This window comes from Salarias fasciatus, chromosome 7 (genome assembly GCF_902148845.1).
Source record: "Salarias fasciatus chromosome 7, fSalaFa1.1, whole genome shotgun sequence".
Taxonomy (NCBI): Eukaryota; Metazoa; Chordata; class Actinopteri; order Blenniiformes; family Blenniidae; genus Salarias; species Salarias fasciatus.
This window is the reverse complement of record NC_043751.1, coordinates 15,424,340-15,447,487: the sequence shown is the minus strand read 5'-3', so window position 1 is coordinate 15,447,487 and position 23,148 is coordinate 15,424,340. Positions and strand designations below refer to the sequence as shown.

General features: G+C 40.5%; 2 protein-coding genes across 2 annotated transcripts; both read left to right on the top strand.

Annotated features, from left to right (window-relative positions):
* The first annotated feature begins 608 nt into the window (after positions 1-608).
* On the top strand, positions 609-7,388 carry ube2na (ubiquitin-conjugating enzyme E2Na). Its single transcript, XM_030096734.1, has 4 exons — positions 609-734; positions 4,240-4,486; positions 4,811-4,951; positions 5,714-7,388. The coding sequence occupies exons 1-4, from the start codon at positions 705-707 to the stop codon at positions 5,749-5,751; spliced, it is 456 nt and encodes a 151-aa protein (XP_029952594.1). The 5' UTR covers positions 609-704; the 3' UTR covers positions 5,752-7,388.
* Positions 7,389-8,072: 684 nt separating this feature from the next.
* On the top strand, positions 8,073-23,133 carry nudt4a (nudix (nucleoside diphosphate linked moiety X)-type motif 4a). Its single transcript, XM_030097261.1, has 5 exons — positions 8,073-8,449; positions 13,373-13,483; positions 16,559-16,603; positions 16,824-16,911; positions 21,602-23,133. Exons 1-5 carry the CDS (start codon positions 8,351-8,353, stop codon positions 21,826-21,828), a joined length of 570 nt encoding a protein of 189 aa, XP_029953121.1. The 5' UTR covers positions 8,073-8,350; the 3' UTR covers positions 21,829-23,133.
* The last annotated feature ends 15 nt before the right edge of the window (positions 23,134-23,148 follow it).

Here is a 23,148-nt window from a genome sequence, read left to right as displayed (position 1 = left end):
TTACTAAAGGTGTTACAATTTTTAGGAACAAGTAATATAACTAATAATTACTTTTCCCAGCGTTACAACATCTTTAGCTTTACTCACAATAACATGAGGCGTGGTTCCGTTACTGTAACTCACGCTTTCAGCTTGGTTTTTCCTCCTCTGGAGTCCAGCTGAGCCAGTTGAGCATCAAGTTTGTGTACAGAAAGAAGGAACCATATTCGTAGCTTTTAAAACGAGGTACAGTCATCTATTGTCTTCTTTTAAATTTGTAGAAATGCTATCTACAGTTACAAATCAAATTTGAAAAGTAACTCACCCAACACTGGTCATTTTTTAGAGTACTTGTGTATTTCAACACCTGTGTAGGTTCACCAGTCTTTATTTAATGTTTCATCCAAGTAATATTATTTCCTCCAATTTCAGTTCGTGCATGATGTTTACTTACTCTCAATTTTCCCCTCTGAATAAATAAAATATTCTCGTTATGATAATCAGGCTTTAAAACTATTAGAAGTTAAAGGTGTAGGGATAACCCCTGAGTTATGGGGATGATGAGTGGTGATATATTTTGTCACGATACCTGCACCGATTGATACCTGAATGATCAGGTGAGCCGCTCTCGTGACGCACGCAACCCGGAAGACGTGTGTTTGCTGTCAGTGCAAGCGAAGGAGAGAAGGCACGACTTCGAGCTGAAAGCCCGCATTGAACTCAAGATGAGCGGGTTGCCTCGCAGGATCACCAAGGTAATGTTTCTCCACCGACGAGCTGGCCCGCGACTCCTCGGTCTGGGGCTGAAGCGTGATATCGACGGCGTGGAGCCCACCGCTTCAACAGCGATGTGCGCTAACGTTAGCATCTGGCTAACCTTAGTTTGGTCTAGAAACTTCCGTGTCATCTCCACATATACTGACACACTGCAGGAATAAAATACACCAACGCTCAGTTAAAATGGCGCTTTATTGCAGTGCTTGTCGGCTGATTTTACCCAAATATACTTTCTCAGTTCATTACTGTTAATAAGTTGCCTGTTGTGATGAACGGATGGTGGGCTAGCCAAGCTAACCCTGCTAGCTTCGGCTATTTTGTTAGCTGTTTTCACTCGAACGTACACTAACCTCATCCTGATGCCTTCATTGTAAGCATACTTTGGATTTATACTGTCTCTGAACATTGGAACAAGGTGCCGATATCAACTTTTTACAACTGGCTGATTTTTGATAGAAAATTATAAGTTGACTTGGAATTATCAGCAGCGATATATAATAGTAATTAATAGATCTAAATGAAAATTAGATTGTGGAGTTAATGGGTAGTGTCAAAATTTAACTGCGATATTTTTTAAGAAACTATTTTGAAAATCATGATTTGATTTGCGTCTTTGCTGGTCAAAATGTCATCAAACCAGTTTCTACAGAAATGCGTCTACCAGTCGTTGCAGAAACACTGCAGTAACTTCCTTTGTCCCTCTGGCATAATGTAACGACTAACAGTTTGGTCATGAATGCCATCAACACAAAGACCATCAGAAAGTTTTTAAATCGACCAGGTGGACAGCAATGCCAATTTTTTCTCACCCAAACAATTTACTTGCATCTTAGCTAAAATTCTTAAGTAGGCATGCTGTGTGTATGTCCAGCGTGTTTTAGATGTCTTCTTCAGTTCTGAGAACCTCTGATCAGCTTTATAACATATGCAGAGGACAAACGAACAAATACAAATATTTTCTTTCAATTATAAACATGCATATCTAGAAATTTGGAATTAAATTTTCTTTGTCGCTGCTGCTGTCAGATTTTTTTTAAGAAATCTAATTGTCTCTCAGTTACTTTTCATTGATGTTATGCCTTTACACAGGTGGTTACAACTCAGTTGGTAGGAAGGGTCGTCTTCCAGTCACAAGGTTTTCAGTTTGATTCCTGTCTCTAAACTCTCCTTTTAGCAACACTGACCCCCAAACTGCTTCCAGTTGAGAATGAGTCCCTTGTGTAACAAATGAACGGGACAAATGGTATAAAGTGCTTTGAAACCACCTAAACACTGGGGAGAAAATGCATAAAAGGGAAGTTCGAATGTTAATGAAGCCTTCTGAAGAACTCTGATCTATGTCAATCTTATCTATTTATTTGCAAGTGAAATAACCACAGGCTTTCACTGGGTATTAAAATTAGTTCATTGAATAGAACTAAGCTGTGTTATTTTTCATTATTCCCATTTTCAAGTGACGTATTTGTTTCTCTCTTAATTTTAAGATTTCACTCTACACACATAGTGGTCTGTTAAAGCTTAAAATGTATAGATTCAAGTCCTGCCACATACACTACTTGACAGGGATTTTTGGCTTTCAGTTGAAATTTATTGAAAATGTAAAAAGTTCTTGAAAGAAAACCGCTCTACCACCTGAACCACAGTTAATAGAAATTGTATTTTCTTTTCAGATTTGGAGGTCAGGATTTTCTTCGGCAGGTTTTCATGTGAAACATTTTTATTTGAATCACTCCTGGTTTTGCCTATCATGATTTATATCATGTTTGTCATGATTTATATCAGTCTCCTAGTGTAATATCCAAATGTTATTTTTAATAGAAGTTTTGTAGTTAAAGTAAATGTGTTTTAACTAATAAACAAATTGATTTGTTTCTTGAAATGTATTCTAAAATACATTTTAATAATACTAAAACCCTCTGTTGATCCATGAAATTCATAGTGTTTATATTCACTTGATTATTTCTGTTTCCTGTTAAACTTGTGTTGAATATAGAAATACTCTCCAGAAAATGTTCTCTTTTCAAATTTACACTGTGAGGGGAGTAGGAACTGTGTAACAGGTGTTTGAGAGAGCAGGTGGTGGGAAAAGGTGGGAAAGCTGGGAACGGTTCTGACTGAGCCGAGCCCTTGAGCCCTCGGAGCGTGTGACTGGGATGAGGAGGCCCTCTCCTGTCTGTGTTTTCACTGCACGGTTTTGTCTGCGGGTTATCTGAAACATTTCAGGAATCTCACTCCCAACTACATGGAGGAATAGAGTGTCACAAACAGGAGCGGTGGGTGTCGGACTACATTTGTATTCAGACTTGTGTATGTTCCAGTTGGCCAAAACGAGATTTAACATTCTTATATGCCGAAAAGAATCAAATTATAAGTGATAAGATCACACTAAACTGTTTCTCGTGTTGTTGACGCGTGAGGGAAGTTCTGTTTCAGTGGGTTGATCGCTCTCACCCTGAGCTGGGTGTAACTTTGCTGCAGTGGCCGACGCCATTAGAAGTACTGGCCTCCCGAGGTGTGGCGGCTGAGTCAGTGTCACCTCTAAAACACAATGAGAGACTTGCCACAGCCTGAAGACACAGCAGTGAGCCATCGCTGCAGTAAAAACGCACCCCACCCTCCTGTTATAAAACGCCAAGCAGAGAACAGACTACTTCCTGGTTGCCTTGTTTTTTTTTTTTGTATTGATATTAATGACACACAGCTACTGTTTGCAGCTCAGATCGGATGTGTTGGCTGTTGTCATGCCATGATGAATCTATCGGGTTAACCCTTGAGATCAACCAGTTTGACCAGTTACGATGCTGCATTCATGCAGTAGAGAAGACGGATAGCTTGCAGTTGGAAAGTGACATTTCCCGGTATAGTCTCCTCATGGCGCGAACAAACAAGTTTGAGTTCAGAAAACAGTTATCACGTAATTTCAGCATGTACAAGTTATTTTCACACTACTTCAATTCATTTTTAGAAGTGGCTCATCTGTTTTAAGTTGAAAGTTGTCAAGAAAACAGATTTTTGCTTTATTTGTTAAAAACCTGAGATACACCTACATCTAAGTGACAAGTGGAAAAAAAAACTAAAACAATACTTTTTTTTTTTTTTAGTGGCCGTATTTACACCACAGTCGACTTTTGTAGCGATTGGACATAATATTCCAGAGGATTCACACCCCTTTTCTCCACAGTGTTTTGAAATGGCTACTTTTTGATGTGCTAAGAGAGATGACTCATGTCTGACAAAAACAGGAAGACAGGAATGCAGAACGGTTGCTGTTGTTCTCCTGTAATTCACTAGTTCACTATGAAAGATTATATCTGCTTTCGAGAAAGTGAAGCATTTTGAAGTTAAGTCACTGAACACTTGTCTTTCCCCTGAACTCAGATTTTAGCAGCATTTCTCCCCAAATCACACATTCCGTGAAAATATAATTGACCTGTCAGGTAAAGCACATAAACACATCATTCCTTTTCTTGTGTGCTTTCCCAGGAAACCCAGCGCTTGTTTCAAGAGCCGGTTCCAGGCATCCGGGCAACGCCCGACGAAGCCAACGCTCGCTACTTTCACGTGGTCATCGCCGGGCCTGCGGACTCGCCGTTTGAGGGAGGCACATTTAAACTCGAGCTCTTTTTACCAGAGGAATATCCCATGGCAGCTCCTAAAGTACGCTTCATGACCAAAATATACCATCCCAACGTGGACAAGCTGGGGAGAATATGCCTAGACATTTTGAAAGGTAATCCAGTGCTCTGCCATGTGGGTAAAACTGATTTGTGTGTTTTATCACCCGATGTTTGTTTTGCTTTGAAAGACACGCTTTCTTCTGCAGATAACTTAAAATAACAGCCAGCTGACAGTGTGTTATGGCCTCTTCGCATGTTGTGGTGTTGGACTTGTTACTGTAGAAATTCCTCCATGTATTGTGTCCGAGAGAGGGATTTAACAATTTCATTTTGCTCAAAAGATCAAACGTCTGTTAGGTTAAAAATAAAGCAGCTCTTCTGCACTTCTTTCCTGTCGTCTCTCTTATTTTTGTCCCCCCCCCCCCTTCTTTCCTCAGATAAATGGTCACCAGCTCTGCAGATCCGTACCGTGCTGCTATCGATCCAGGCTTTACTAAGTGCTCCCAACCCTGACGACCCCCTCGCAAATGATGTCGCAGAGCAGTGGAAAAACGACGAATCTGAGGCTATAAAAACAGGTGCGTGAAGTTGATAACATATTTTATTCATCCCAGTAAATATTTGTAAAAAAAAAAAGATTTAGCCAACCAACAAACATTGCCAATACATTTCCAGATGTGTAAGCTGCTTGTGTATTAATGCAAACTGATACCATCAGATTTTGACTTCTAAACCGTGTGCTTCTCTTTATAAGCCTTATTAGGTTCTCATTGTAATGCTCATCATGGTAACTCACATTTTACCATTTATGGCTTTAGTCTCTTCGGTCGTCACTAACGGTTCCGTCATGTCTCCGCCATCTAGACAATAATTTTTATTGCAAACAGTTCAGATGGAAGTACTTCACAACAACGCACATAGACTTATTAAAGCAGAGAGGAAAAAAAATCAATTGTCGTTAAACAGTAAAAAAAAAAAAAAAAAATCAAAAGTAGGAAACAGTGGTTTGCAGGATTACTTTCTAGATGCACTGTATTTTCAAAATGAGAACTATCATTTGAACTCAGCTTCATGAGCAGCATCATGCTTGAATCTAAGTCACAACTTCACATTTTCACACCGGTTGAATGTTACCGCCGCCGTCCAGCTCTGTCTGTCCAAAACAGAGCCATTTACAGAGTATTGTTTGTTTTTCCACACTTTGAAAGCACTCCTTTACTCTTCACAGAATGGAACAGTTTCAGTGAAAAGTCATGAACCCCTCACTATCGAAAAAGTTTGGTTTGAACCCCTATCTTGTCTTTTTTTTTTTTTTTTTTTTTTTTTTTTTATCTCTACAGCTAAGAAGTGGACTGCGCGCTATGCTAAGGAAAAATGAAGCAGCTCAATGAGTGGAAACACAAGTGGATGTCAAGTGTGTGAACACAACTCACGTGCTGCCAAGACCTTCTTCTTCCTGCTTCATTTGCATTTAAAGGGCACAGTCTTTACCTTTTATTATATATGTATATATACATGTATCTATCTCTTTAGATATATTTATATGTATAACATGCTGACATTTGGTGATTTAAATGCACTCGAGTAATGAAACAACTTGTCTTTGGCCTAACTCACTATTCCTGAAATGCATAAGCTGAGGTTTTAGGTTTACTCGCCTGGCTTTCTTTATCCCATGGAGGGAGAGGTGTGGCCGTGTCTCACGTTGTTAAAGGGAAACAATTTTAGTGAGTATCAGCGTTGCCAGGTGGAAAAAGTGTAGCGTTGACGTACCAGAGGCTCCAAATCATTCCCTTGCACTTGAGAGACCAACGCCGCTCGTATCTCACACTCGACAGCTCGATGGGCTCGTTTAGGAACCGATGGCTTCAGGCTTCACGGGCGGACCGACGGCCGGAGTACAACCACTCATAAAATGGTCACATTATCACACACTGGCCGTTTTTTTTTTTTTTTTTTTTTTTCTTCTCCCAATTTTAAAGATGATTGAGTGTACATTACGCAAAGTGACATTATTGTACACCTGGCAACGCTGATGATGAGACACCGGTCAGAAGTGGTCAATATGAAATACATTCTCTTTTAACTTTTTTCCTGTCACTTTTTTTTTATTATTAAAAGCATCTTACTACTATGAGCCCAACATTTATAGATACTCATCGTGTCTTTTTGTTGTTGTTTTTTTTTTTTAATTGGATTGCCCAGCAGGGTGCATAAACAGTTATCTCCCTGCTTCTGTTTCTCTCACAGCAGGAGTTGGAAAACACAGCCAGACCGAGCCTTGCATCACTTTGAACTATTTAACCAGCGTGCACTCTGTGGGCTTGTGGATCGAGGTGTGGACATTGTGGTGTTTTATAGTTTTATCATGGATGCATTCCTTGCCATGTCCATGTCTTTTTTTTTTTTTTTTTAATGTGAATCTGCTTCCCTCTCTTAATGTCGTTGCAGTCTTGTTCTGCCAGACTCACTGGTTTGACAACTCAAAGAGGGATTCAGTCACAGAGCTGTCAGTCGTTTAATGATGTTGCTGGAAACTGGCGGGGCGGGGCGGTGGGGGGGGTCACTGAAAGAGTCAGTCAAACTACAAAAGATGTTGAAAATGAGAGCTTCAACTCTTGACTTGTGATCGGTTCTTCATCTAAAATGTCTGTTCTCACTTTGAATTGCTTTTCAGTTTGAAGAGGAAATGTTTTCTTGCTCTTAGAATGCTATGAACAGTCCACTTACGTGCTCTTATGTTATGTAAATAAACTCTGTTGATTAATAAACGTGTGTGTGTGTGTGTGTGTGTGTGTGTGTGCGTGGGCGCGCGGGCGCCTCCAGAGGTGAAAGCCAAATGCAGAAAAGTTGCTTTTTCACTTGAAAGTTGTGTAAACGGGGTCTGAAAGCCAAGCCGAAGTGTCAACAGTCAGTTCTTTTATCAGATTTGTGAAATCAAGCATAAACACTGTTTTTATTTTGGAATGCAACAAAACTCAGACACAAAAATATAAACATGAATTTTGAACCTTTCGGTGTATTTTTTTATCAACTGGGGGCTTTAGTTCAGTTGGCATGATGTACAAATTTTCCATCAACTTGTGAGAAAAGATATTTAATCAAATTTAGATTTTTTTTTTCATCATACTTCTCTGCACTGAAACAAAGGAAGCAGGAATTGTTTCCAAATAGTTTTGTTGTTCGGTTTGAAGATTACATTGATATGTGGTCGTTCGATTAAAATGACATTTATTGATCTGTTCACTGATCCTGGGTTTGAGTCAATCCTCCAGCCAATCAGATTCCTGCATTTCCCATCAGCTTTTCACGCTTCAGCCTGGCGCAATAGAAACCAGCAGGGGGAGGCACAGAGATGTGTAACTCCTGCACCCGGCTGGACGGCATGTTTCATCCACTGCAGTTTAACAGCGCCACCAAGCGGCCTCTTGAACGGATGAAACCTCTTTCTGCGTTTCTGCTTTCTGTTAATACAATAATCGTCAGTTAGGCAGACGCTCTTTTATCTTTTGGCCGTTCAGTAGAAGCTTGTTCAATCATTTCTCTGTGATATCTCAGTTCTATTTAACTGGAAACCTTCCCAATCTGGCAACCTGCTCGCTGCACGGGGCCATTGACAGACCGTGTCTGCAGTGCGCATGCTCGCGCCCCGAGCGCGTGAGAGGAGCTGCGTCTCTCGCGGCCACACGGAGACAGGGGGGCGTTTCGGAAACATTTCAATGTGGAGGCAGCTTTCAAAAAAAACTTTACTTTTCAGACAGTCGGGCTCCGCTGTCATGTAAACAAACAGCCAAACCATCATGAAAGTTCGTGTTTTTCACGTGAACGCGCAGTGAAAGAGAGTCAGTGCAGAAATGAATGAACAGGACCTGTGAAGAAGCCAGACTGCTGCTGCTCTCTATCGCTTTATCTTTTCGGCGCTTTTTTAAAAATAATTTTTTTTTTCGCTGTCCGGAGCTCGACGAGTTGGACCATATATGATGAAGTTGAAGCCCAACCAGACCAGGACGTACGACGGCGAAGGCTTCAAGAGACGCGCGGCGTGCGTGTGTCTGAGGAATGAGACGGAGGACGAGGTAAAGTGCGCCTGTCGCCGGAAGACCTTTATTTACCTGTCCTGTTCGTGACACACAGTCCAGAATTAAATTCCAGAAGCCCGTCCAGTCCACAGATCTGTCACATATGTCTACTGTCTATAAGATGAAGATGTGGTGTCAAATGTTTGACCTGCAGCAAGAGATGATAATTTATAGATGACTCCTAACTCATATCAATCCAAGGCATCCTCTTTGTGTTCAGGCTGTGCTTCACTGCTATCACCCCCCCCCCCCCCCCCCCCCCCCAAAGGATTTATTTGATGACATATTTTTAAGCCGCAGATGCATTTCACAGGTCTAATATTGCATGTGAGCATAAACTTCAGTGCCACCAACACTCATAAGCCTATAAATACCTCCTGTCACTATAAATTTTTACATCTGCGTTCACTGAGAAAGGTTTGATGTACAGCATGTATTGACATAAGCTGATGTTACTGTGATCACTTAACCTGCAGACTCAGTTCAGCTGCTGCACTTTGCTTTTATGTCTCTCTCTCTCTCTCAACTTTATTGCTTGTTGTTCTGTAATAAACCTAAAAATCGGCCTTACAGAAATGCAGCTGTGTTTTTATGCCTCCAGAATCCAAGTCCAGAATCCATGCAGTGTTCTCGCGCTCCAAAAAGATGTTCAAACTTGGAATTCATGTTTTACAGATGCGTCTTTAACAAGTCAAATGAATAAGTTAACACAAACTGTGAAATATCCACATATTTTAATCTGTTACACATACAATATAATTTGTAATGTAAAATAAAATTAATAAAAAGTCTTCCTCATTCTACAAAATATTGGAAACATTTGAGCAACTTTTCAGTTATGCTGCATTTCAGTTTACTTGCTCAGAGGCTGGTGAGTTAGACTGCAAGGAGCTGGAGCTTCTCTCAGCTGACATTGGGCAGGAGTCAGAGCAAACTCTGAACAGGTCACCAATCAGTGGATTTCTATGAATAAACACTGTTTTTTTACTTAAATCAGGTATAATGAACCACATCCTGTTGGATACTCTTCATGACTTTCAGCCAGTTGACATTAGACGAGTTGTAAAGTGTGCATGAAGCCAGGGGTGTCCTAGATCAGGAGTGTCTTCCTGATGACGGCAGCCCAGCTCAGGACCACATGTGATAGGAGAGGTCGTGGCTGTTACACAGTGTGCTAAACACCGAGTGACCTATCAGCTGCAATTTATAGAAACAAGGTGCAGCCACTTGCTGGCCCCTGACAGATTTTCTTTCCTTGTGCTTGTGGCCGCTTCACTCCGACGGCTGCATTTCTTCATGGTGTCCCTGCTGGCTGTCTGCGACATTGTTGACAGACATTACTGGCTGACACAAGCTGAAAGTCACTTTGTTGTTATTGATGGCACCGGAGGATGATGAAAGGGTCTCATGTTATGTGCCGTATTGATCGCGTCCTTCCTTCCTCCGTTCCGTCTCTGCTTCTGTTTTCATGTGCCACACTTTATGTGGTAAACTATCCATCCAGTTTGCATGCCTGCTTTATGGTCACTTCGTCAACATGTCAGCTGGAGCCAGGAACTGTCCGCAGAAAGATGACAGACATAATAACTTTATACTGTATGTGCACAGGAAGAAAAAAAAACATCCTCCAAATACCTATTTAATGTCTCAGCAAAAAGAATACAAACAACAACGAGAGTTAGTTTTTTTTACATACAATCATTCCTCCGGTCATATTGTAAATTGTTCACAATATGAGAAGTGTTATATGGAGTTATGATCATGTAAGATTTTAAAAAGTAATTACAGTATATGTTGCTGAAGCTTGACAGCCTAAATATGATATTTAGACAGAAAGGGACTTGACATCAAAATGACTGTTTACAAAAAAGAGTTGTCTAGTTTGATGGCCACAGGAAGGAGGGATCTTCTTCTGTGGTGTACTGCAGTGCATTTTGTTGGGATGACTTCTGAACATTAGCAATGTATAAAAAAAAGACATAAAAGAGAGACGGACCTTTATAAGGTGGCCTTTATCTCACTAATATGACTGAACTTTTGATCATTGTTAATAAATTATAAGAACATGATACAATCCAACTGATGTATTTTTTTCAGGGTTTTGCCCTTTTCCTGTGTACCTATATTCTCTACATGTATTAGAGTTATAATGAACGTTAAGACTATTGATAACTGACTGTAAGGATGCCTTTTGGCTGTCTGCTCAGCAGTTTGAGCAACAGTTTGGCCAAGAATGAAATGAATTTCTCTGATCTGTCAAAATGTGAGCAGCAACAACAACAAAAAAGTTAATTTAACGTTCTTAAAAGTGAACCATTTTGCAGCAGAGCTTTATAATTGTACATCATCTTCATATACTTACAGTGTATTTTTTTTTGACAAGTCAGTAAACATCGTTCTGCATTGCCCTTCTGTCTTTTGACACGCAGTCTCAACAAAAGCAGAAAATTATACCATGAGCACGAGCAGGGGATTATTTTACTGAGGCCAGACGGCGTACACAGGCTCACCACAGTTCTCATCATCAACCAGTTCTTCCATTCAACTTGTTATGAACGTCAATCAACAGTATTTGGGACTGCGAGCGCGCCAACTTAAAGTGCTCCTGACTCCGATGTGTGTGTGTGTGTGTGTGTGTGTGTGTGTGTTTGTGCGTGGTGCCTGTTGGGGTCATTAACCTCCTCTGCTCTGCTCTTTTGTTTTCATACAGAAAGGCAACTGCTGATCCAGTGGTTTTTGAAAAGCCAGTTGGCCGTGTGCAAGTAGCTGTGAACGTGCGAGTGCCTACGTGTTTCACACGCTGTTTGTGTGAAATTGCGCATGCATGTGTGTGTGTGTGTGTGTGTGCTGTCAGGGAGACACCCCTCAGCCTGTCTACTGCCCTCAGGACCCACACACTGTGATAAACAGGGATTCATTCTCTGCAGCTATTACTTTGACACCTTGTTGCCATGCAGCAATCAATACAACACGTTATCGCTTTGCTGCATTAAGTGTTGCACGACCTACACATGCACATGTAGAGAGCTTCATTTCAAATCTCAATGAATAAATGTAGTTTTAACACAGTACTGATCACAACATTTTAAAATAGACACACAAAAATCTGTATTGATTTAATGGAACACATTTTTTCTGCACATTCTTCCAAGTGGTCAATAGATTTGTTCCAGATCAGTTGGAAAACATTGAGTCTATTCAGCAGCTCGCTACAGCAGGTCATTGCAATATGCACTGGAGACTCGGCTAGTTTTCGGAAAACTGTAATTGCGTTGGTTGTGCTGCTTTTAGTTGGGGAAATAAAATAAAGTAGGATGATGGAGAATCTCTTCAAATGATAATTCTTTGTAACTTTTGCAGTTGTTTTTTTTCTATCGGTGTGCAGTAGCATAATGAAGCAAGGGCAATTAGCATTTCTTTATGCATTATTGCATATTTTATAACTTGCTGTGAATTCTTCTGTATTTCATGATTTTACCGGTGTGGAAAGCTGCTTGCGAAAGAGTTGGGAAAAGTTTATAATCTGTGGGTTTGCGCGAACGGCTGCAGCTGATTCAGGTCACTCAGACAGATATCACATGACAGTGAAATCACTTGCACCTTCTAACGTTCCCTGTTAACCACACACACATATATTAACAGAGTTGCTCGCGTTAAAAATAAGTCATGTGGTCCTCAGAGAGTTTGTAAATGCAACAACACAGGAGTTGCTTCCAAAAGCAATTTAGGCATTTATATCAATCATCCAGTAAACAAGTGGACAAGACCTCCTCTGTGTGTGTTGAGGTGGAGTTTTGGACTGTGCTGCTTGTGCGAATGATTTAAACACCGTGAATGTCAAAATAATGTCTGAAGGACATTTCTTTCTTTGGGGGGGGGGGGGGGGGGGGTTCTTTTACTAGGTCAGAATTGGTCACAGAATGACTTACAGCAAAGGGTCACACAGTGTGAGGTTTCACTCGTCGCAGTAATTCCTGTGCAACTGAGTCCAGCGGTGAAGATGTCCCCATTAGTTCCCTACACAGATCTGCCATGCTTCCACTATCGGGTCTCAGCAGGAATGCAGATGCATCTTAACACCAGGGAGACCTCTCCCGGGAGTGTCGCATTTGTCCCATGTGCTAAGTATGCAAAAAGCTGATGTTGGGCGCAGACTTTTAGAGGACCGTGGAGCGAAGCTGAGTTGGACGCACATGTCCAGATAGATCAAGGCAGGATTCAGAGAGCAGGCACACGTGAACCTGATGTGGGTCAGTGTGATGCCAGATAGGATTTAAGGTCAAGTGACTGCACCAACAGAGGGGCGACCTGCTCCTAAAAACACCAAACTGCACGAGTCTAAGGTCAGATATATATATAGAGCATGACTTGAGTTTGGTTCTTTGGATTGAACTAAACCTTTAATTATTTCATGTTTCATCTCTGACAGGGATTCAAATTGTTTCTCTCCAGTTTTTGTAGGTCTGTAGATAAATAAAGGATCACATGATTTCTGGAGTGACTGTTGTCTTTCGTAGTAACTCAAATTTTATGCAGTTTACAATGGTAATAAAGTCACAAACAAAACTAAAGGTGGCTGCACTTTATGATGAACTCCTTCGTTGAGATCACCAAGAGAAAACACTCCAACATGGAAAACACCTCACACTGGCTACTCTCATTCACTTATTTTGATTATGTGGCAAGGAGAGTGACGGGCAGGGCAGCACAATCCGCACCGCGCTCGTTTTACATTAAGTAAATGAAGTGTGTGACCAATCTGATATGTGAGATATCCAATCGGCATCAGCTGAATAAAGAGCACTTCAACTGGCTGCCAACAAGCTCCCACAGTGGTTATGACCTGGGCATGCCATTACCGTGTTTTATTGACCAGGAACTTACCAGCAAAGCCTTGACGGAGGCGTCTCTCCCTGGCAGGTGCTGCTGGTGAGCAGCAGTCGGCATCCGGACCAGTGGATCGTGCCAGGAGGGGGAATGGAGCCGGACGAGGAGCCGTGTGGAGCCGCTGTCAGGGAGGTGTACGAGGAGGTGAGCTCAAGACGGGAAACTTCTACTGCTTTTGTTATTCATGTTTTATATTTTCATTTGACATTTTGTGGTACATTAAACTCCATGGTCGTGTGACCCAGGACTGCTAATGTTAATGGGCCAGAGGGTTGGGGATTTGGCTCATTGCTCAGTTTTTCACACTGCGTAGCAAAAATTCAACTTTTCTCCGTTCTTGGGTTGAAAGTGTTTTTTTTCCTGGTGCTTGCACTAAAAATAATGGGGAAAAAAACTAGTGTTTTCCTATTAAACTTTGCTTGTAAGACCATGAGCCATGAAACCTTTGATTTGCCTGTTTTCCACAGTAGTCCATGTGGATTTCGTGCAAGCCTCCTCTGCCTCTGCCTTGTTCTAGTTCAGGCCTAAACTGAACCTCGAGATGTCTTGAGTCGTTTCAGTGCTTCGGGTTTGGATTGGTTCTCACTCGAGCAAACGCTAACCCTAACCCTCTGTACATACGTAGCTACGTATATCTCTATATTGGAACATATCGATTTTTTAGCAGTCTTTAAAAATAAGATCAAATTTCTGACATTTGTTTGCTTTCTTCACCTTATTAGTGTGCTGAAAGCTGCAGTTTTTATCTAAATATCAGTTACTTCATCGCCCACGACACAAAAGCAAAGTTTGAACATCATAATGAGTGTATCTTTAAAATATCCAGGTCTAGACGTGAGGAGAAGATACTTTCCACCCAGAAACAAAATGGTGTTATATGTTGAAGCTCCTAACCTCTTTCACTGTCCAGCATTGTCACGGAAAACAACTTGAAGTTCAGGAGTGAACGTCTGTCAAGACACATGACGAAGCTCAGTTGACCTGATTAATTTTTTTTAGATAGGTTGTACATATAATAATCCTGTTAAATATTGAACATTTTTTCCACATTCTGAACATGTAATTTCTTTGATTTACCACCTAAGACTCTAAAAATGTTATCATATTTTTAAAATTATAATTAAAATAAAGATTCAGTGTCAGCGCGAACGGACAGAAGCAGCTGAGGGTCCTTGAATATAAGAGTCCTGCTTCATCCTGCTTCAAAAGTCACATCCAGATGATGTGGAAAATATTTGGCACTGATGCAGAAATTGTCCGCTAATTGTTGGCTGGTTTTGTGAAGGACGCTGCTGGTTGTTTGCCAGAGTGTTTGTAGCGTAGTGAGCTGTGGACGTCTGCTGCGGATAGTAGTGTGTTGACAGCTCTGAAGCATGGCAGGGACATTTGGGATAGGTTTCCAGTTACCCACATCCTGCCCCTCTTGGATCAGACGACTACCTGGATATAGACGGGCTGCTAAACTACTGCTGTAGAAAGCTCATCATTCAGGCTATAATGTCCAACACTTATCTGTCATGTTCAATTTGAAGTACAGAGTTTACTTTCTCAGTTTCTTTCTCTGAAAAAGTGACAAAATGTTGCTTCACAAGACTGAAACTCAAACTGGGGAGTTGCTCAACTCAAGATAAACTGAAAATGTGAAAAAACACTTGCTGCTTGTTGCTAGATGTCCCAAAGTGTCGTGAGTCATGTGATAAATGAGTTTCTTTCTAAACCGATAAAAGTATTGAGAGTAGAAGACACAGAATATTGATCTTTAAACGTCTCTCAAAAACCACGTACTGATTATTTATGCAAAAATAAATTCTGTAAAATGTGTGTGAAAAATCTGCCGTCAGTCTATCATTGATTGATGTATTATAAGGCAGCTGTGCTTGTTTCAGGACTTGAAGATATTGAAGTTTAGTTGTTGTTATTATGCTTACAAATTACATGCAGAGAAACAAAAAACCCGACTGATGCAGAACCGAAACAGTAACTTATCAATGTTATGTAACCTGTTACTTCCTAATTATAGCGATATATTTATATTGAGTAGAATCTAATAGATCTCATGACTTGGCTCGCCACAGACTTCCTACTTTTTGATGTGGCCCCCTCAAGAAAATGAAATGGCCACCCCGAGTACAAAGTGATCAAAGTGGTGTTAACTATGGTGTAATAACTCCGTCCAAACCTCGTCTTGCCTAAACAAGAAAACTGAACCAAAGAGTTGTCCAGTGGCCCATTGATCGCTGACATGGCTGAGTGACAATAAGTAGAGCAGAGGAGCCCAGATATCTCCTGCCCCAGTTGGTCCATGTCTCTGGTGCTTCCCAAGGTCCAAATGGTTGGATTCAAACTTGAGAAACAGCCTGTGGTGACACAGCAGTAACACCAGTGTTTGTTTAAATCACACCGAATCTGACCGAAGTATGAACACACTGTTAGATGTGTCTGTGCTCCAGCCTGAGAGATTCAAATGAAAAGATTGTCATACTTGGTACCCATTCATTTAAATAAGTGGTGGAAGACTTCTAGCATACACAGATTTCAAAGATTTGTGAGGACCACACATGTACTAGGACAGTCTTTTACCAAACACTATAAAATTCTTGCTGAGACTCACAGATCTGCCATCCTGGATCCCGCAAGAAAAGATAAAAAGCAACGATGTGTAGTAAATCAGCACATTATTTATTAGATAATAAAAACTGAATTTTAATTTCAACTGCACAAATTTATTTTCACATTTCTTCTCGGGATCTCAGACTTGAAGCGTGTGTCTTGTAGATGCAGGATGCATGTGTGTTGCTGATGTTTCCACAGCTCACAGTTCAGTTGCTGCCCTCTTCTGAAGTGACCCTATAATAAACTTTGCATAAGCAGAAATGGATCCGGACTCGTGCTCTGCACTGCAGAGTTGAGCTGGTCTGTGTGCTCATTTAATCATTCGCGCTATGTTTAGGTCTACCTGGTCGTCTCTGTCATGCTGAGCTGGTATTAGAATTTTCTGCCTTTAGAAAGATACCGAACTAAGAATGCATTTCCAGAAGACAGAGACTGGCTGAGCTTATCACCAGGCCACATGTTGTAGAACTGTATGGCTGTTTGAAGATAAAAAGGACAAATGTACAAATTTCCCTCCTACAGTTAAATAGACTTAATTTGAATGTACTACTGCTAATACTGGTAATAATATATAGACTGAAAATTGTTCATGTGTTCTGTCTGTAGGCTGGTGTGAAGGGAAAGCTTGGCAGATTACTTGGCATTTTTGAGGTAAGTTTGTGAAGCTTTCTAAAAACTCTTTGGAATACACTGAACAATTGTTATAAAATCCTTTCGGTCTTTTCTGTGTCACTTATCAGACATTGAGTTGTTTTGTCCATCTGTTGTAAAGACGCTTGATCTCATTCAACTTCTCACTGTGTGAACTGTTTCATGCTTTGTTTAAGTTGGTAATGTTGAGCCATTTGGTTTTCCTCTTGACCTTTTCCAGCACAATCAGGACAGAAAGCACAGGACGTATGTTTATACCCTCATAGTGACGGAGACACTGGAAGACTGGGAGGACTCTGTCAACATTGGTATGTCTCACTTTTTCAGTTCTTACCTGAACACTGGACGTAATGACCACAATGGTGAAAGACTCTCATCCAGTTCATTCTGTGGATCCATTTCTTAAAGCTTCACACTGTGAAGTTGGCTGTTAGTTATAGTCACACATGATCCCACATCCAGTTTTACCTGGAAGTACTTCAGATGGATTTCTTGAAACCTGGGACACTACAGAAACGTTCTCCTTGTTCAGATGGAGCGAGTCTGTATGTAAACTCAATTCACAGGTCAGCATAAATCACACCTGTTGAATCAAAATTAAATTTCTTTTGCAACGGGGTGCTGTCACATCACAATCTTCTGATAGATATGTTAAATAAAACGTTTGCATTTCGAGAGGTTGTGTCCATATGAACACAGTTGCTGTCTCGCTCACGTTTCAGTCATACTGCAATAAAAGAAAACACGTCTTTTGCATTATATGCAACTAATACTCTTGAGAAAGAAAACGTGTTGTATATAAATTCCATTCATGTACAATTCTGGTTGAAAACCTCAGAGCAGAATACAATTTGCTGTTGCAATTCATTTAGCCTGAATTGAAATATATAGTATTGTTTTTGGTGAGAAAATAAGTATGCATACTCTGTAAAATCTGGCCCTCTGGAATCTCCTGAGTTCATTTTTTTCTAAATCATCTACACTATTTATTTTTTTTTTTACATTTTTCATATAACAATACCCATTTATTTCTCTAACTCACTTATTATGAAGAGCGTCCTTTTTTTGGCGTACAAAATTATTTGTACAGTAACTATTTCAGCGTGTAATTTGGGCCCTCAGCCTCCTGCTCTGGGATTAAAAATACAAAGACTTAAAGATTTAATTGACGCCGTGTCTGTTTGCATTCAGGTTTTCTCACTGGCACATTTTCTGTGTATGCTGTCTCACAGATGTTTTGAGTATCAACAATTCAAAGCCATTGAAAGGATGTACAAATAGCTCAACTGTAGAAGCTTTGTTGCATTACTGTGAGCTCGCAGTCTTCCTCTTTACTCTCCTTGTTGGTGTTTAGCTGCATGTCTGCTTTTATTCGGATAATTATTCATATAACTGTATAAGGAAAATATGCAAAGAACTGTGCAAGAATACAAAATAAAAATAAAGGACATATGTATTTAAGAAACGCCAGTGAAAAGAACAAACTGTGAAATATGTTACATACAATATGTTATATTACAATATAACTGCTCTCATAACCAGACTCACCTTTATTTTACAGGCTTATTAGGTTTATTAGAGTATATCTTTAGATAATATTGGAAATCAAACAGCGAACTCATATATCTGATGTATTCCAACACGTCGGAGCTTGAACAGAAAAGACTTTTCCACACTTTATCCTCAGCCTGGACTGTGGGAATAAACAGGATTTATTGGCTTCTGCATGTGTTTTGTCGTATTTGAATCATGCAGTAGTCAAAAAGCGAACCCTCCGATCATAAACACGACTCTATACTGTGAGTGGTACTGAATTATTATTATTTATTGGCCCTTTTTTTTTTTTTTTTAGCAAAACTTTTCCTTTTCGACAAGACTTGTATACAAAGACCTCTGGTTATGTAATGATTTGTATTCAAAAATGTTATGTTTAGATTTTTTTCTATTGAAGCATCAAACTGGGGCGGTATTCATGATCCAGTTACAGCCAAACCAGTCCCGACCGTCTTAGCCCAGGTGCAGTGAAAAAAAGTAAGCTGAGACCTCCCAGCTACACGGTTTGGCCTCCAATCATCACTTTGTAAACGGAGAAACTGGGACATACATATATGAAGTCAGAGCCCTCGACCTGCCGTCCTAAAATACTGACAGGAGAAAATGCAGTGACAATCTGCTTCCACTTGGAAACTCGGCTGAGTGTTTTAACAGCCATAGCAGCAGGGCTCATGATATTTTGTCTCATTTCACTGACTTTGCTTTTGCCAACAGTAGGTGTAGACATTTCATTGGTAAAAACTTGGCTATTTTTAACCTGCAGTCTCCAACTTTCAGTATAATTCTTTGAGTAATTGGAAGTCTGTTTCACTTCATTAAATACTTTTCAACCTTTGTTTTCTTCTGAACAACTCATAAACTGTTGTTAATCATTCCGGAAAATGGGCTTGAGATCATTTACTCCCTTCAGCCACAGAAATAGAGTTCAGCCTGTTCGCAAGGGGGAGGAATGTTTGCTGTGCCCAGTTGTTTTCCAGTTATCACCACTCTGCACAGCCCCCTCCTTACGTGTCCTCTCCTGGCCTGCGCAGAGGGCTGTGACTGAGCGGAAAGAGTTTGGGCGGCGACTGCTCTCATTTACGCTCGCTATCTGCTGAAAAGCTGCCGGTCGTGTCGTTCGGGGTGCCAACGTTAAGTGGGCGTATCCTCTCCCTCGCACCATCCGCTGATTATCAAAGTTAGTTCAGCTGAAACACACTGGAAGGAAGGGGGCGGCATATTTAAATGCTGTATGAATAACTTCCTGATGACTATTCGCTGGATACATAATCTTTCTGAAAGATGCGTTTGTGTTTCTTAGAGAAAGGATTTGGTAACATCTGGTTGTTTTTTTCTTTTGTGCTATATAATTGGTATTCCTTGTGACATTCAGGCTTTTTTTTTTTCGTGTTGAGGAAACTGGCAGCTTTGTCAGACACACCAAAGCTCTCCTCAGTGATGTGTCAGTAGCTCATCGATGTTTATCTGTTCGTGTAAAAAAATGTACAAGTTGGATGGAATCTTACAACAGCATCAAACTTTTTGCATAAACTAAAAAAAAAAAAAGTTTGTCTATAGATATTTATACTGTTGTATCCAAGACAGAGCTGGTGGAGCAGATCCCAGCTGCCTGTGGGTGAAAGCAGGACAAACCCTGAGCAAGTCACTGGTCCAAAACAGGACGCACACAATGAGGCAAACATTCACACATAGTCACATTCACAGTTTAGAGTCACCGGTTTTTCTTAAATGCACAGTTTTAGACTGTGGGAGGAACGTAGGTATATGAGCAGGTCTACTTGACCTCATTCTGTTTGCTTTAACCTGCATTAAGAATGAGGAAATGCATGGATGCACGACGCAGTCTGAGTCTAGAGGGACAATTAGAAATCTGTTCAGCTGATATTTCCAAAGGGAAAAAAAAACTAAATCTGGAAAGCTTTCCACAAACAACTGCAAACAAACACATCTTTGCTGGCCAAGAAGGCTCAAGCACTCCTCGACTTCCTCCCACAGGCTGAAGAAAGCACAAGTTCCACCTCCCGCTCTAGTGAACCTGTGCAAACTGTATTATTTATGGTAACTGTACTATTTAGCAAACTATTACAGTTAGCAAACTGTAAACTGTATTATTTATGCTGTTCATTGATAAAAGTGACGCCAGGTATAGTTTTCTTCTACTGTAGACCACCAGCTTCAGACGTGGTTTTCTGCATTGGCTCTAAGTTCTTATTTAAATTTCATACTCTGTCCATTCTCTGACCTCTGGTATCAACAAGGGATTCTGGCCCAGACGGTACCAGCCAGGGCCTCTGTGTGCGGAGGTTCCAGGTTCTTCATATTGTGTATAGGTGTCCTTCTGGTACTCCAGTTTCCTCCCACAGTACAAAAACATGCATGTGAGATTAATTAACCTGTGAGCGTGTGTGTGTGTGGTTGTCTGTAGCTGGGTTGGCTCCAGTGCCCTGCGACCCTGAACAGGATCAGCGATACAGAAGATAGATGGATGTGAACCTGCCAGACAGTTGTGTGTGAAAACGTCATTGGATCAGCAGCTCATCTGGCACCAACAACCAAGCCATATTCTTACGTAACTCAAACCTTGTTGACCATCTCTACATGCCTAAATACACTGAGTCTCTGCTATGTGATCTGTGGATTATTTATCTGCATTAGTTGAACATGTGTCCCCCTCAAAGTGGATTGTGTGTTTGGAGAGAACTGGATTTTTTTTTTTAATTATTATTATTGGTATTACAAGCTAAGCACAAAATGAAAAGAAATTTGAAATTTGCAGGATATATGTATCATAGAAATACTGATTGGCAAGAAAATCTAAGCCTGTATATTGTCACTTTAAAATGGTGATTTTTGATGAGCAGCAGAGCTCAGTGGCTACATTTTTTTCCAGTGATGAACAGCTTCTTTTCTGTGCTGTTGATTCTTGTTTGGTGGTGTCTGCTGAATTCAGTGATTGACATCTGAAGAAAGAGACATACTGGCAATTTAACCATTTATTTATTTAACGAAGAGGAGTCTCAAGACTGTGAGAAGGAACCAAACACAGGCTTGTCATCGCCTCGTTTTGATTGCCAGTTTTGGAGTGTCTCATCTCTCGCTCTCTCTCTCTCGCTCTCTCTCTCTCTCTCTCTCTATTTTTTTTAACCAACATTTATCACAAATCGAACAGCATGGCTGTGATGGTCACTCTGGGGTAAACAGGCACAGAGAAACAAAGTACCGGGCACAATCTTACTTATTTTCGGTGTGCAGTTTGTAAAAGTAGATATTTCTGTGGATGTATGTAAGGGATAAATGTGCCTTCATCCTCTTTCATGAGAATGGACATTGTTAGAGAGCTAAAATGTACAATTCAAACAATGACTCACACTTCTACACCGAACCTCTACCCATGGTCACATATAAAAATAGATTTCTTTCATCTTCTCTTTATTCTCTTCAAAGGGAGAAAAAGGAAGTGGTTCAAGGTTGATGAAGCCATCAGGGTGCTGCAGAGCCACAGGCCTGTCCATGCAGAGTACCTCCACGGACTCAAAGACATCTGCGGTCCCATCCGCAGTCCAGCATGCAGCCCAACCAACGGCAACACCCCGAGCTCTCCGCTGACGGACAACAGCACACCTCATTATGTGGTTTGTTCTACGCAGGGTTCAGATCTGGTCAACAGATAGGAGTCCTTCTGAGAACACTGTGTGATGACGGACCTGTGAAGTGAGGATTGCTTACTTCACTGAATCAGCCTCTTCAGGTGTTCGGTATAAACTTTGAATTTATTGGAAACACATTTGAAGTGGTTCCGAAGAGTGTCAAAAACTTTTCAAAATGTATTTAAGATTTTTTTTATGTTTGTTTTTTTTTTTTTAATCCATCAACAGCTTATAGTACAATTATTTCAGCTTTAAATCATTTGGCTTTAGATGGTTTTCCTATGTGGTGCTTATGCAATATAAAGCTCTTGTTTAGTCTTACATGTCGAGTATTTCTCTGGCAGTGTGCACAGTGTGTTGGTGGTTTCCTGGAGGCCGCTACTGGGAAATGTTTTCTCCTAGAGGAAGCCCGATTCCCAAAGTGACTCAGTGCCAAGTAATGTTCATCTGCAAGATGGTCAGTAATGGAGTACCTACAAATGTGTTAATCTTTTATTGTTAGAATAAAACTATGGACATGTTAGGAACTGACCTCAAAAGAAAGTTGGGATAAACTATCTTTTATGCAACAACAGTGTTTTGCCTGTAATTATCATTTTATAAGTGTGCAATGTAGTCCTTATTCAGGAGGAAGGATTTCTATACACCATACTATAATAACAAGCATAAAATAACTGATACCTGAACACATTACAGGATATTGTCACAGTTAAAATGTGGTCCTTTGCTTGTTGAAACTGACCCGTAGTCGGCCACAGAAAAGTTCATAACTCAAAACATGCAGGAGCTGACTCACACAGTATGCTGGAAACGTGTTATTACAAAATAACCCAAATGAATCACAAGTGTATGTGTCACATGTGCAGTTTACGGATGTCTGCAAAGAACATTGTTTTAAGTGCCTTGATGCCATCGATTCAATCCACCACGTTTGGTTGATAATCTCTCTGACTGTAAATTGTGAAAACTGCCTTAAGAGTCCCTCATATTATTATTTTATTTTTGTGTGTGCCATCATTGGTGGGATTACAGATGTGGAAAACTTCAAGGGAAATGTGTGTTTATTAAGTTGAATGTACAGTATTTGGTGTGATTTGAGTGAATGTATTTATTTATTTCATTGTGAAATACCCCACACAATCCTAGACGGGAAGTAATGACAGGAAATCACGCCATCCGTTTTTTTCCTCACATATCATAAAATAAATAATTTCACTTCACTGTCTGTCACGTGCATTTTGGGAAACATGGCTCAGATCATTTCAGATATTTTTTTTTCTTCTTCTTCTATGTGTGCATGTGAGACTGGGGTATTCTGCTGTGCATCCTCATGCTAAATATTTC